The 15,767-nt window shown below is 43.7% G+C and overlaps 1 protein-coding gene across 2 annotated transcripts in view; it reads right to left on the reverse strand.

Moving 5' to 3' along the window:
* Positions 1–9,294: 9,294 nt before the first annotated feature.
* Positions 9,295–15,767, reverse strand: part of PDZD4 (PDZ domain containing 4) — a 119,251-nt gene continuing 112,778 nt past the window's right edge. For both annotated transcript variants that reach the window (XM_075260188.1, XM_075260186.1), the window contains exons 4-8: positions 15,436–15,534; positions 15,110–15,172; positions 13,959–14,060; positions 13,608–13,718; positions 9,295–11,825 (exon numbers count right to left, since the gene is read on the reverse strand). In XM_075260188.1, the coding sequence (XP_075116289.1) occupies positions 10,209–11,825; positions 13,608–13,718; positions 13,959–14,060; positions 15,110–15,172; positions 15,436–15,534 (1,992 nt within the window). In that variant the 3' untranslated portion in view covers positions 9,295–10,208. The remainder of the gene's footprint in view (positions 11,826–13,607; positions 13,719–13,958; positions 14,061–15,109; positions 15,173–15,435; positions 15,535–15,767) is intronic.

The raw sequence follows: 15,767 nt of genomic DNA on the forward strand, positions 1-15,767 counted from the left end.
CCACTTTCCCTTACGACACCAGATTTAACCAAGCTGCTGAGATGGAGCCACTAAAGTAAACCTTGCCTTCAAAGGCATGTTTTGGAGCTGCGACTGAGCCAGATCTAAACACAGAGTCCTTTGGAACTGAATAAAATTCACCAACAGTATTTTTGGCCCTAAGGGTGAGTTGAGCCTTGCACCAGCACGTGTCCCATAACATCAGGCAGGCCCTAAGTTCTGCGCTAAGTTGCACAAAGTTCCACTTGACCACCGACGCGTGGACCAGTGCATGCGGCCAGGGACGCTGCATCTCAATCGCAGCACACTGGCTGAATGTACTTGAGGCTGGGACCGGGTCGCAAACTATGGCAGCCTGCCTTGTCTTTGTGCCCAATATTCCTGGCAGGTGTGCTGAAACACCACCCTCCTCCTCCTCTTCCTCCTTCGCTGTTAAATCGACCCCAGCTACGAGCTGGAAATGCTGCAACACAGCAGGCCATGCTGAAGCTCATCAGCTTGGGCGGAAGACAGCACAGTGCCTCCGAGGTCAGGGATGCCATCCTGGATGAGATGGCAATGTTTTTTGCCCCACTGCACCTGGGCCCAGGTGCAGGTTGGCGTATGTGATAATGGACGGAACCTGGTAGCAGATCTGGAGCTTGCCAGACTCAAACACGATCCACACATGGCCTACGTTTTCAAATTATTGGTGCAACGGTTTCTAATAACTTACCCCAATTTACACAAGCTACTGGTTAAAGTGCGGCGCCACTTTGGCAAGTCTACAGTCATGGCCAAAAGTTTTGAGAATGATACAAATATTAATTTTTACAAAGTCTACTGCTTCAGTTTTTCTAATGGCAATTTGCATATACTCCAGAATGTTATAAAGAGTGATCAGCTTAACAGCAATTACTTGAACAGTCAATATTTGCCTAGAAAATGAACTTTATCCCCCAAAACACATTTCAACATCATTGCAGCCCTGCCTTAAAAGGACCAGCTAACATCGTTTCAGTGATTGCTCCATTAACACAAGTGTGGGTGTTGATGAGGACAGGGCTGGAGATCAATCTGTCATGATTAAGTAAGAATGACACCACTGGACACTTTAAAAGGAGGCTGGTGCTTGGCATAATTGTTTCTCTTCTGTTAACCATGGTTATCTCTAAAGAAACACGTGCAGTCATCATTGCACTGCACAAAAATGGCCTAACAGGGAAGAGTATCGCAGCTCGAAAGATTGCACCTCAGTCAACAATCTATGGCATCATCAAGAACTTCAAGGAGAGAGGTTCAATTGTTGGCAAAAAGGTTCCAGGACGCCCAAGAAAGACCAGCAAGCGCCAGGACCGTCTCTTAAAAGTGTTTAGCTGCGGGATCGGGCTACAAGCAGTGCAGAGCTTGCTAAGGAATGGCAGCAGGCAGGTGTGAGTGCATCTGCACGCACTGTGAGGTGGAGACTCTTAGAGCAAGGCCTGGTCTCAAGGAGGGCAGTAAAGAAGCCACTTCTCTCCAGAAAAAACATCAGGGACAGACTGATATTCTGCAAAAGGTACAGGGAGTGGACTGCTGAGGACTGGGGTAAAGTCATTTTCTCTGATGAATCCCCTTTTCGATTGTTTGGGACATCTGGAAAACAGCTTATTCGGAGAAGACGAGGTGAGCGCTACCACCAGTCTTGTCTCATGCCAACTGTAAAGCAGCCTGAAACCATTCATGTGTGGGGTTGCTTCTCAGCCAAGGGAATCGGCTCTCTCACAGTCTTGCCTAAAAACACAGCCATGAATAAAGAATGGTACCAGAATGTCCTCCAAGATCAACTCCCAACCGCCCAAGAGCAGTTTGGTGATCAACAATGCCTTTTCCAGCATGATGGAGCACCTTGCCATAAAGCAAAGGTGATAACTAAATGGCTCAGGGAACAAAACAGAGATTTTGGATCCATGGCCTGGAAACTCCCCAGATCTTAATCCCATTGAGAACTTGTGGTCAATCATCAAGAGACGGGTGGACAAACAAAAACCTACAAATTCTGACAAAATGCAAGCATTGATTGTGCAAGAATGGACTGATATCAGTCAGGATTTGGTCCAGAAGTTGATTGAGAGCATGCCAGGGAGAATTGCAGAGGTCCTGAAGAAGAAGGGTCAACACTGCAAATATTGACTTGCTGCATTAACTCATTCTAACTGTCAATATAAGCTTTTGTTACTCATATTATGATTGCAATTATATTTCTGTATGTGATAAAAACATCTGACAAACACACATGAAAACCAGAGGGCAGCAGATCATGTGAAAATATAATATTTGTGTCATTCTCAAAACTTTTGGCCATGACTGTACAGTACCTGGTGCTAGCCTCAATACCCTCCAGCAACGCCTACATCTGCCTGAAGCACCGGCTGTTGTGCGAGGTCACCACACGCTGAAACCCTAGATAACATATGTTGAGCAGGGTGTGTGAGCAGCAGAGATCTTTGATGGAGTTCGATCTACAAAACCCAAGGGTTCATCAAAGTCAGCTCCCTCAGTTTCTTCACCATGAGTTTCCATGGGTGGCAGATTTATGTGAAATCCTATCCCATCCTTCCCACTGGACAAGAAACATTAGCATGCGCTCATCACAATTCCTGATATGACAGCTGCTTTAAGCAGGGTTCAGGGTACAATGCAGACCAGGCCCGAGCACCAGGAACAGGTGTTACAATGGCTAGCGGATAATGCTTCCAGCTGCTTTTCCAGCAGCCAGTCAGCAGTCGTGTTCATACCCAAGAGTCTGCCCCTCCTTCCTCCCAACATGCCCAATCTTACCAACAGAGTCATCCCACCCTTGCCCCCTCCCAGGATCTCTTTTCGGGTCCTTTTACTGTCTCTCCCTCTGTTGAACCACTTCCCGAATCCCAGGAGCTACCAGACGACTTTGTGTGTACTGATGCTCAAACACTGGAGCATCCGCCGTCACCTGGCAATTTTGTATTTGTGGACCCGCAACCAGGATTTTCTGTCCTCAGTGATGATGATGAGACACAGTTGCCATCAGGGCATGCTGTTGTCATGTGCGGTTTGCAGTAAGAGGAGAGTGAGCAATTGGAAGAGGAGTTGGTGGATGACGAGGCCACCAAACTTAAATGGACAGGGGTGTTATATAAAAAAGCCAAGTTGGAGTTTGCCAAAACTTACCTGAGAAAGCCAAAAACGTTTTGGAAGAATGTTCTCTGGTCAGATGAGACAAAAGTAGAGCTTTTTGGGAAAAAGCATCAACATAGAGTTTACAGGGAAAAAAAAGAGGCCTTCAAAGAAAAGAAGATGCCCCCTACAGTCAAACATGGCGGAGGTTCCCTGATGTTTTGGGGTTGCTTTGCTGCCTCTGGCACTGGACTGCTTGACCGTGTGCATGGCATTATGGAGTCTGAAGACTACCAACACATTGTGCAGCATCATGTAGGGCCCAGTGTGAGAAAGCTGGGTCTCCCTCAGAGGTCATGGGTCTTCCAGCAGGACAATGACCCAAAACACACTTCAAAAAGCACTAGAAAATGGTTTGAAAGAAAGCACTGGAGACTTGTAAAGTGGCCAGCAATGAATCCAGACCTGAATCCCATAGAACACCTGTGGAGAGATCTCTTGATGGCAGTTTGGAGAAGGCCCCCTTCATATCTCTGGGACCTGGAGCAGTTTGCCAAAGAAGAATGGTCTGAAATTCCAGCAGAGCCTTGTAAGAAACTCATTGATGGTTACCGGAAGCCGTTGTTCGCAGGTATTTTGTCTAAAGTTTGTGCTACCAAGTATTAGGCTGAGGGGGCCAATACTTCTGTCCGGCCCATTTTTGGAGTTTTGTGTAAAATGATTGTTAAATATTATATATTTACAATATTCTCTAGCAGACATGGGGTTAACACTCTACTGACATCATAGTCTTATATTCTGGGGACATGGGTGCGGTTAGAGTAGACCATTTTAGAAATCTCCTTACATAGCTACAAGATGGAAGGTAACACCCACTCTCATGAATATAAATGAGTAAGAAATACACATGTCTGGGTCTGTCTTTGGGAAGACCAGGGGAAGACCAGGAGGTCTGTCTTTGGGAACACCAGGGTGGGTGGTCAGGCAGATGGACATCCATGGACGTCGTAACCAGCCCAAGTCCACCAACCAGATGACAAGCATGAACCAAGCTGTAACTACAAGATATCCAGATGATTTAACTTCTCTGAAGATGTAAGCTATTGACAATTGACTGATATTTGTGTTATTTGGACATTTTCCCTGTTCCTGTGTTTTCCTTCAAGATATTAATAAACCTCTACACTGATTTATAACAAGCTGACTTCTTCCTATCGTGGATAAGGCCTACAACACGTGACACAAGTCTATCCCACAATTTCAAGGCCAGGTACGGATATTTAACAGTGGATACAAGTCTCACCGGCTAATACAAGATATTTAACAATGATCAATAATTTCATTTTTTTTTCATTCTCTTTTGTGTTTTTTCATTGCAAGCAAAATAAATGAAGATATTAATACCAAAGAGTTTTTGCTTGCAATCATTTTCTGGAAGAACATGAGTATTATCTGACAGAATTGCAGGGGAGCCAATACTTTTGGCCAACACTGTATATGTAAAACTTTACTATGACTTGCAATAGGAAGGAGGCATGTGAGAATCTAGGCGTATAAGTGCGGCATTTGGAGCTGTATTTGCCCAAGGCTCTCAGGATTCTCATTATCGCCATTGTGTTTTATAATGAGTTTTCGACCAGATAAAACGAGTATAATGAATGGGGATATCTGATCCATCTGCGGGTACTGAAGTGATGGGTATAATGAGTAAGACATCGGATTGCGGTCTTTTAATTACTTGGATTATATGACCTTGGCTATTACATTTCATATTCATGCCTGGTAAGTAATATGTCAGCGATAGATGTATATATCTGATATGTGTATCATTACAATATTACCATATATATGAGAAAGAATATGATTATCAGTGTGTATGACAGCATATTAGTCTTGTGATAACAAGGCCAGGCTTTGGGCAATGGGCGTGGTGGCGTTAGTCGCCATTGGTCATCTTTATTATTGGATTTTGCTTGATGGGATATTTTATAAAAAATCCAATCTAATCCCATAATCTGAGTTTCATAGTCCAATACCTGGCAGCCTGGACAGATATGTGGGGCCCCTGTGGTGTAGGGGCCACCTATTTGTCACTATACTTTATAGATGTATTCAGGGACCAGGGTAAAAAAGCATAAGATGCCAACCCAAAGACATCAGTGTCCCAGCAACCTGTTGAAGACAAGTTCACTGTACGTATACTGCCATCAGGGAAAGCTATGTCCATATCAATATAGATACTCATTCTGGAGATACCTATGATTTGTGTGAGTCATGGAAGTCTCTATAGGGGAGGGGAATAAGCCGGCCTGTGATTCTAGGTTCACACTAGTGCTTAGTTTTCCGTTCTTTGGGTCCACTGGCAGACCCGAAAAACAGAAACCAAATCTGCTTAAAAAGCAGTTACCCACGGAAACCTGAAACACCCCCCCACAAACACTGCTATCATTATACTCTGGGGTTTTTCCATACTCCTGAGTATAATGATCGGAGGGCCAGGGGAGGTGAGAGAATATAAAATCACTGTTACTTACCTTTCCTGCGCTCCAGCAGTCTGCGGGTCCTCTTAATGACATCCCAGATGCCACGTGGGGTTGGTCAGTGTCACTCACGTGATGTCTAGCCCAACATTGAAAATGGCCGAATGTAGCAGGGAGTGCGCCGGAGCCAGGGAGAGGTAAGTAACAGTGATTTTTATGTTTGTATCCTCCCCTGGGTCTCCAATCATTATACTCTGAGGTCTGAAAAGAATTGTAATAATAATTGTTCATGGGTGGTCCACAGTGGGGTATAATACTGTGTAAAGGGGCTACTATGGGTCATAATATTATGTGCAGGGGCTACTATGGGTCATAATATTATGTGCAGGGGCCACTATGGCACACAATAATGTGTGCAGGAATGCGGTTTGTGTGGGGGAGAGGGGAGCAAGGGGACTATGCCAAATGTTCACCTTGAGGCCCAGCTATTCCTAGTTATGCCTCTGTCTTCTGGGTTCCTCCCCCAAAAATGTGGAGAGACAGCCCTGGGTGCAGGACTTTTCTCTACAAATTTTTCAAGTGAAATCCCCAAACGTTAAGCAAGCACTTTTGTGAATCCAACCTGAGAAGAAAACTTTTAGGCATGCTGAAATCTAACACCCGTGTCTTTCTCTCCCTCAACATTTAATGTCTGGGAAGACTTCAAAGCAGAGGCTTAACTTGAATCTCCCGGGCCTCATTGCAGAATTTGTAATTCTGTAAGGGCCCCTAAGTATTATATGCTATTTAGAATAGTGCTATATTTTATGTGGCAGAGGGAACATTGGGGCCCCCTTGGGTCCCAGGGCCAGCAGTAATGGCTACCTCTGCACTCCTTATAGCTACTCACCTGCTTTGGGCCCCCAAACATATTAGGTGGCTAATTTGGGGAGTGTGGTCGGCATTCATTTGATGTGTATGGCTGGCTTAATTTCACCACTGAAATTCATTTTACATTTTCCAGAATTAACCAAAAATTGGCTACTATCTTATTCTGCCCATGATATCCTGTATAAAAAAAGTAACAGTCTGTGTATAAATCTAGAGCTGCATTCATTTCTACAAGCTTCAGAGCTGAAATCTCCCAGTATTCTATGCTGGTATCAAACATGAATCTAACGAAAAAGTATATGAAAATAAATCCTCCACAGTGGCAAAAATGGATCTTGCTCTAGTGCAACCATTTGAAAAGTAGTTTCTAATAAATCAATGCCTGGTTTTCCTGAAACCTAGTGGTATGATCTTCTATTAAAGGCAAGAATGCAACAAGGTTTGTGGAAAATCAGGCACTGATCTATAGGGAGCTACCTTCTGAAAGGTGGTGCTAGAGTAAGTTTATCCTTTTCCGCCAAAGAGGATTTATTTGAACATTTTTTTCCCAGATTCCTTTGTAGAGCATATATGGTCTATAAGTTCCTGTATACCAGATGTTGCCATGAAAAGTCTGAGTCTCCTTAAGGCTTTAAGACTCAAGTCATTCCAGCACTGGGAAATAACCTAAAACTGGGGGTATTTGTAACCTACTGTATTGTCCAATTTTAATTTTTGTTATGAGTCCCCTCTGGTCCTTGTCTGCCATTCATACAGAGGTACTATGCATCCCTATACATTACTACTGGAGATGTGGCCTGGTCGGTGGCTATACCCGCTGCCAGGCACAGACTAGTTGAACAGATGTTTCCCTGTCGTCCTACCACCGGCACAATATGGTCTTGTGCCGCTGTTAGGACTAAGGGAAACAAGATTATCTTCATAATCCTTCGTTTTTTCATGAATTGACTATTTTTTTGGAGAATGAGATGAATAACTGACAACCTGACACCATTTTCCTCCTATAAGAAAGGTAAAAGTTTATTAAGAGTCTCGACCCAGTAGCAGAGAAGATGAGACACCATAACAATGGAGATTGAAAGAAAGTCAAACATACAACCCACGAGAGAAATCAAACACAAGTCTTTCAGTCCCCATCTACTCACTGAGCCCAAGAGGTGGACCTGGAAGGCACCACAGCAATGAAGGAAGGGTGCTGAACAGGAAGAACATTTATGGGAGGAGCGCTAGGTAAGGGGGACAGTTCCTTCTCGCCATTCCTGGTCCCCTTCTTTATGGGTTGTAGGATGGATTTACAATCATTCACGGCTTTACATTTTATTAGTAGGAAATCTATCATCAGTGGGAATCAGTTTTCTTTATGTCGTCTAATGACTAAGACAACTCCAAGGAATTTTGAATACTAACTTTTGAAGCTCTAAACTTAAAGTTGGCTATTTTAGAAGCCACTTTTTTGTTAGAAAGGTCGGAGATCAAAGAATCCCCACCTGTAATCATCTTTAATAGGTTTTGGAAACTGACAGCAAGAGGTCAGTTCTCCAGCAGCGCCATCACAGGGATAATTAGGCATTGCATGGTGTCCATTAATAATGAATAGGCTGAGTAATAGAAGGACATAGTAGGTAGGTAGGCTTCTAGAGCTAAAAACACTCTTTGTAGCAGCCCTACCAACCAGATCCTATATATATATATATGGGAATTATCCCAGTAACTCTCTCCATATATACTGGGATAAGCCAATAACATGACATGAAGGTAAGAACCAAAGTAGAACTTTTTTTTTAACATTTAAACCCTCAAAGGTATTTGGAAAGGGGGTTCTCCCACAAAATACATTTATCATAAATCCCCAGGAAAGGTGATAAAGGCCACTACAGTAGAAGTCCCACTGACAACAAGCGGACAATCACAAGATTAGGGGTCCCAAGTCCCCCATTTTGAAGGGGTTGGAATGAAGCAGTGGTGAGACTGCCAGAGATCGACAAGTACAGCTCTCTCTACGGCACTGTGCTTACATGACCCCTGGGAAAAGGAGGGATGAGGCAATTAAACTGCAGGATTTTTGTCAATTTTTTTTGTTAATGACCATTTATTTAGGAATAATTTTGTACTTTGTCATTTCTCACTGAAGTAGCTCCTAACAAAAAGGAACAATCTATAAGTGTAGTTATCACTGTGTTATGTGTAGAACCAGATCTTAGGGGGTGGAGCATGACACAGGTGTACTCTCATTGGTCTCTTTTGAATTCCTCTGTCAGGTACCGCCCCCTAGGATCCTATACTAGGCAAAACAGAACACATATCAGTTTTGCCTAAAATGGAAACATTTTAAAGGAAATAACAGCCAAAGGTTGGTAGCCAACAGAACTTCAGTGAAGCTTAGCTGCAATACCAAAAACAGCCAATGTTTTGGGGGTGAATATTGGGTGCCTGGTTAGAGAGTAGGGATGTTAGGGGTTCATCATGTGAAACATTTCTATTCAGCACTCCCTCTCTAAGACGGCTCGCTCCCGCTTTTTAGGTTGCCCTTCTTTCACAGTGCTTACGGCTTTTGATTGGCGTCTGGCTAGTTTTGGATGAGTCTTGGGTTTAGTACTGGGATGTTCAGAGCTACCGACGTGATAGACAGAGAACCCTTTGTGAACATGAATGTGTTCATATAATGGGTTACAAAAGATTTCTCTTCTCTACAACAACCTGCACCAAGGTCTCAAGTAATAATAGTGCTTTAAAGCTATCCACATCCAGGGACGAGCCCATACAAATTTTTTCACTTATGCTTTCTGCTTTTGTGAAGCTGAAGAAAGTGAGAAAGTAACATATTTGTGTCTCATTTTTCAAGTCATTGAGGCGCCTCCAAATATTAGAAAAATGGATGAATAAGACATTCTACTCCCATCAAAAATACCTCCATGTCATGCACCTATTGTACCAGACTCAACACTTTCCTCTCCCTCAGGCTCACACATTCAATGTCAAACAGAATTGTGGAAACAGAACAGCTTAACATAAGATCCGAGGTCACAATCACATTAGAAACAACAGACAAGTAAAATTCTCTAAGACATGAGCCTGCACCACGCCTGGCAATGTGCAGTTGTGTCCACAAGATAAAAGGCAGAATCTTTATCGAAATCTCATAACAACCTCCATCCCTGTGCTACTATTGTTCTTCGTTGACGGTTATCTCGCAAGTAGTCGCCGTTGCTATGTGCTCTTTCACCACCAGGTGGCAGTGTTTAGTTTATTTTTCGTATTTCACTGGTTCAGTAACCATATTTTTCAACAAAGCCTTGTGGAAGGACCACACCTTTAGAAAGAAATACCCCTGGCAAATGCAATGGTATTCGTCCACCCATTAGTATTTATAAACAAAATTGTGCTCCGTTTTCGTTCCACCTGGCATAAGTTTGATCATGGATTGTCACCTCCACCTATTTGCTTTACTTCTTCTCCCCAACTGCACAGGTCCAGATTCGAGAACTTTGAAAATGTCTTTGACGCTGTGAAATCTACAAGCAAGAGCTGGTTTAAAAGTTAACCCTGTGTTTTAAGTACCTCTTAGATATCCTCAAAGACAGAGGAAAGGAGAAAAGGCTTAAGAAAATGTAACTGAGTGGAAAACATAGAAAGTAAGAAAGTCTTGATTGAAAGAAGGGCATCTAAGAATGGTTGGTGTGGCACACAGACAGAAATTACAGAGGTTCTGATTTGGCAAGGATTGCTTGGCATTTTGGATGCTCCTCACACTGTGGTAACGGAGAGCAGGGGATTGTAAACCCGCTTTCCATCCGCGGAGCGTGTCCCATGAGCCAACATTTCTTGGATGGTGATCCAGTTATCCAGGATCTTCTTATTACGCTTCTTCATTGTCTTGCGGTGGCTGAGGGCAATGATGCTCATCTCACCTTTACCATCTGCACCCTGCTGTTGCTGTTGTTCTCTCAGGCAGTCTAACCTACTCTGCATCATGAATTCCCTTCTCTTCCTTTGTTCCCGAGCTCTCATGAGATGTCGTTTTCTGTCTTCCTTACTCCAGTAACGCCCCATCTTCATCTCGCTCACAGCATCATCATCAGTGGTCATCCCACTACGTTCTTCTTTGATTTTCATGGCTCTTGCTTTCAGGAGGCGATCTCTAACTGGACGTTTGGCAACATAACGGGTTCCATCACTTCTTACTTTGACTTTCCATTCCATTCTTGGCTCTACTTGGGAATGGCTGCCTTGTGAAGCCCCCATAGCTTTTCCACATGTAGGGTCTACATCTAGTTCATCTAAACTTCTTTGTTGGGCCAACTGGAGGCAACTTCGGTAACGTTCTCCACTTTGGGAGCGTTGGCGTCTGCTGAGGTATGGGCTGTTCTCACGACTTCCACGGTCTAACTCGTTCCCTGGTTTTGTTGCTCTTCTTAACCTTTCTTCGGTTGGATGCCGACCCTCTCGACACAAGGACCGAAATTTTGATGGCACAGGCTCTGGACTACCAGGATATGGAGGCACATTCTTGCCGTGTCCTCTGTTGATGTTAGAATTAGATGAAACTCCCTCCGCTGCTTGGCAAAATGCACCAGAAGGGTCATTAATTCTCCTTAATGGACTGTCTAATGGTAATGGAGGTTCCATCAGTAGTGGAGTACTTCGACAACTCTCACCAGTGTTATATGCACTGGTACTGTCCTTATCTGACCTTTCTGGCAGTTCTGTGATATCTGGAAGCTTTGTGGAACCATCATTGTTACCACTGCCCCCACCCACAAACTCATAAAGACTGTCCTCCTCTTCCAAGAGCCAGGCTTTCATGCACCGTTCTCGCAATTGCTGCATTTTTTGTGCTCTTAGGACATTGCGAAACTTGAACTCCAGATGCCGAAGCTCCTCCTCCAGTACCGCCATTTCACGCAAAACACTTTCATTACGATTCACATCTAGACCACCCTGTCGTGAAGCATAGAGAAAATCAGGTCCATTTCCATTCTCCATGTGACAAGTAATTTCCAGCAGTTCTCGGTATCTCTCATACTCTTCATCGGTCAATCCTGCGCCTGGTGGCAGAACCTCATTGTAAGGTGCTGATCCATCAGCTGCCAGTAAAGAGTCCAAACTATGGTGAAATTCACGACATTGAAGAGGATGCTGTGAGTCCCCGCGTAAGAAACGCAGACGACGTTGACTGCCTGGGGTATTTGCAGTGCTTGTTTGGTCATCACCCAGAATATCATGTTCAGAGCTTTCATCGTTACGTGTGCTTTCATCTGTCCTTCCTACTCCACTGTCCAGTTCCTGACTACGGCTTAAACCTGCTGGATGAGGGAAAGGTCGAGGAGACTTAGGGCTACCCTCAATGTCTTCGTTCTCAACCTAAAATGAAAAGAAAATAACTTAGAACACAGGTCCATAAAACATCTATATAATATTTATGCAGCAAGGTGAAAAGTATTGGCCCCAAATATTGTAGATTTGTCTACGGCCCGGAGAGCACACACTGACCCGTTCGTTCCTATTCGCCCGAAAGCATGGCTGGTACATGGACGGCACATGGGTGAATGATGGCCATTCCCAATGGCCACTGGGCATTTGCAAGGGAACTTTATTGCATTACATTGATTTTAACTGTAATATAGATCAATCTAAGGCTATGTTCACATTGCGTTTCTACTGTCTGCTTAGCCAATATGCATCTGTTTACATCTGTTCTACATAGACTTCAATGTCATTTTTTTTTACCCGACACTAAAACAGACCCATTAAAAACAGACAGAAACGGATACTTTTTTTTTTTTTTTTATATTTAACACTGACGTGTATGTAAACTGGATGAAAATGATCTTCCATTAAGCTGTTCGTACAATGTGAACATGGTCAAAAACTCAGATTTCACTAAATAATCGTGGGTCTTTAAGAGGTATTTATGGTTCTATCCACAGGGTATGTCATAAATGTCCAAAAGATGGGGTCCCTGAATCCATTTTGGGGTTGCAGTCAAGAAAGAAATGTCTGCACATGTCCAGGTCTCTCCATTCACTTCTATGGTAGTTCCTGGGACTGCCTGTTTGACAATTTTTGGAACTCCTGTACAAATGAATGTAGAGACTCGCACGTGTATGGTCATCTATCCCTTCTCTGTGGCCATTGGATGGGAGCCAGTGGACCTCCATTCTCAAGATGATAGGCATTTATGATATATTCTATGGCTCTTGTCAAATATGCCCAGATGGCAATACCCCTTTAAAAATTACTTCCTAACTCTCCTGGAATGTTTATTATAGTGAATAGTTATATTCCTCAGGAAATCATTTTTAATAATCAGACTTCCTTAGATCTCTACGTTGTGCTATTCCTCGATTATTCCTCTAAGAAATATATTAATAATATGGCAGCTGAGTTACTGTTTTCCTTGTCAAATGGGTGTGTAGAGTGCTTAAAACGGGAAAAATTTTAGGGGGAACACTGGAATAATGGCTGCCCCCCACCCTCCCCTGAACACCCTGACAGACAATCCCCCCCCCCCCGCTTTCCTGCACAAACTATTATGCCCCATAGTGGCCCCTGCACAAAGTATTATAAATATGCCCCATAGCGGCCAATGCACAATGTCGTAATACTTTTTGCAGGGGTCACTATGGGACATAAATTATGCCGCATATCGCCCTGTACCTGCAGATAGATAGGTTAGGCTCACCTGAATCAAACTGTTTCTTACCCTTGTGAATTGCTGCCTCTATTGCCGAGATAGTGCTGTTTTTTTTCAATATGCAAATGAGCTATTTGGAGCAATATGTTTCCAATATGAAAGCAATAAGGCCCTCATTGGTTCAAAGATGGCAATATCTTGACAAGGGGGGCAGCGATTCACAAGGGGAAGACTGTTTGATTCAGGTGACTCTAAGCTATCTATCTGCAGGCATAGGCTGATGTTCTCTTAGTGTTAAAGTAGTATCCATTCACATAAGGAGAACCTGCCAATTTCCTTGCAGTTGGCCAACTACTAGGAAGAAGGGTTGAGCATGTTGAATTTCAACATGCCTGATCCTTTTGTTATAGGGTTTTCTGGCAGACACTTCTTGTTTTCTCCCTACTGAGTAAACCCTCTCGGCCCAGTTATTTGAGTATACAGTATAGTCAGCTTTAGATCAGCAGTACCTGTTGCTGTGGTGGCGAGTTCAGCCTCTGTGCTTGTAGTTCTTCTTCGTTTTCAGATACCAAATCATCCAAGAAGTCTTCCCGGTCACTATCCTTCCATCTTCTGCCCATCTAGAAGAAGCAAAGAAGAATATATATATTATGGATCATCCTACAATGAAAAGACCAAGTCTAGTGACCAGTGACTGGCTCCAAACTTGAATAGAGTTGTCTTCTTCTGGACCTTTGGGACCAATTATTATCTCAGACCATGGTCTATAAAGGTGGATTATATTGAGACTGAACATTTGATGTATATTTGTCGATTATATAACATAAGAGATATATGGGAAGCTGAAGAAACTGTCTCACCTCTGTCTCCGGACGGGCAACCAGCAAGGATATATTTGTGCTATCCTCTTGTGTCAGAATTGCTACGGCTTCTTCCCTGTTTTGTACATCCATGCCATTGATCTGTGAAGAAGAAAGAAATTACATTTGGTAAAGAATGATCCGTCCAGAAGGTAAGTCATTGATTTAAGTGGATCAGAGTGGGTCCGACATCCAACCCCCACATTGGTCACATGTCCTCTGCACAGTGTACGGAGCCAGAAGCAGACAGCTCTGTACACTGTACAGTGACCATGCCACACTACTACTGCTCAGCTACCATTCATTTCACGACAATGGGGCATTCTCTAGGTCTACAGCTGGAAAAGTTTCACCGTCATCATAGATGGGGCTTCTATACAGTAAAAGTATGGCCACATCATGCCACAAGATGCTATCATGTTCAACCATGATGTGACGTCTCTGCCTGACGTCAGACCTTTGCAATGCAATTGCAAAGGTCTGATCACTAATGCAATGCAATGCATTAGTGATCAGACCTTTGCAATTGCATTGCATTGCAAAAAAATCGTCATTTCTTTTGCAGGCTGCATAGAGCAGCCTGCAAAAGAAAAGCACTGCAGACAGGCCGGGGAGCCTTTACAAGGCTCCCAGCTGTCATGCCAACGTGACATCGGCCCTGGAGCATGCTCCAGGTGCCGGCGATCACCAGCGCCAGAAGGGTTAATGCCCACGGTCGGTTAAACACTCGCATGCCGGGTGTTTAACTATGCCGGCCACCCGGGAGTCGGGCGGCCACCATAGCCGCCTGGTGTCAGCAGACATCCAGCGCTAATGCCTCCAGTGCCCACACACGCTCCCATAGAAATTAATGGAAGCGCCCGGCACGCCGATTAACCCCCTGCTTGCCGGCTACTTCCATTCATTTCTATTACTTTCGGGGGGTCTTACTTTCGGGGGAGCGCCTTATATTAGGCAAGGTAGCAAAATGTCTGCCATGCCTTACTTTCGGGGTACGTCCTATTTTCGGGGAAACATGGTAGTTGTATATTACTCATCTTTTTATTTTGAATTTGTCAAATTTGGAGTTGTAGTGTGTGGAGGTGTCAAGTCAATGCACGTTATACATGTTATACTCTGTACATTCTATGTAGCCATTGTTACATTCTTACTTGTAGGATTCTGTCTCCTTCCCTTATCCTCCCATCTCTTGCTGCAATGCTGTTTGGATTCACCTTTAAGAAAAATCATTGAGATAAAATATATAATCCCCGTTCCTACACCTACTGTTTCTATAGCTGCACATCGACTTCTACACATCATGCACTTGTTCTTAAAACTCCCACAACCTGCAGAGATAAAAGTCTAGTGACAGATGAAACTCTTAGCAAGCTTGGAAGTAAATACGAAAAAGCTGAGATGAAAGGAATTAACTCGATAGAGTAAATGTTGGAAAAGCAAGAGTAATTCGGCTTGAGAAAGATTCACAGTCTCGTACCTCTCCAACGTATATCCCCAGGTCTTCTTCATCATCGGTGCGATAACAAACTGTTAGGCCAAGCTTGTCTTGATGGTTTATTTTACACAGCTCTACTTCCTGGAGGAGAAAAAGAGGACCAGTAATTGGCCTTGGATCTAAAGCTGGCCATACATTAGAGATCGAGGACGGACACTTGTTGGATGACTTGCCATTCACATTTGGTCTGTGAGGGTTGCCACCAGCATTTGGCAGATTGTATACCAAGCTGGAGTCTATTGATGAGATGACTGAGCTAAACTCATCCCACCCCATGGGTTGGCATGCACCACGGTGCCCATTGGTAGTTTGAC

Source organism: Leptodactylus fuscus, chromosome 11 (genome assembly GCF_031893055.1).
Source record: "Leptodactylus fuscus isolate aLepFus1 chromosome 11, aLepFus1.hap2, whole genome shotgun sequence".
Lineage (NCBI taxonomy): Eukaryota > Metazoa > Chordata > Amphibia > Anura > Leptodactylidae > Leptodactylus > Leptodactylus fuscus.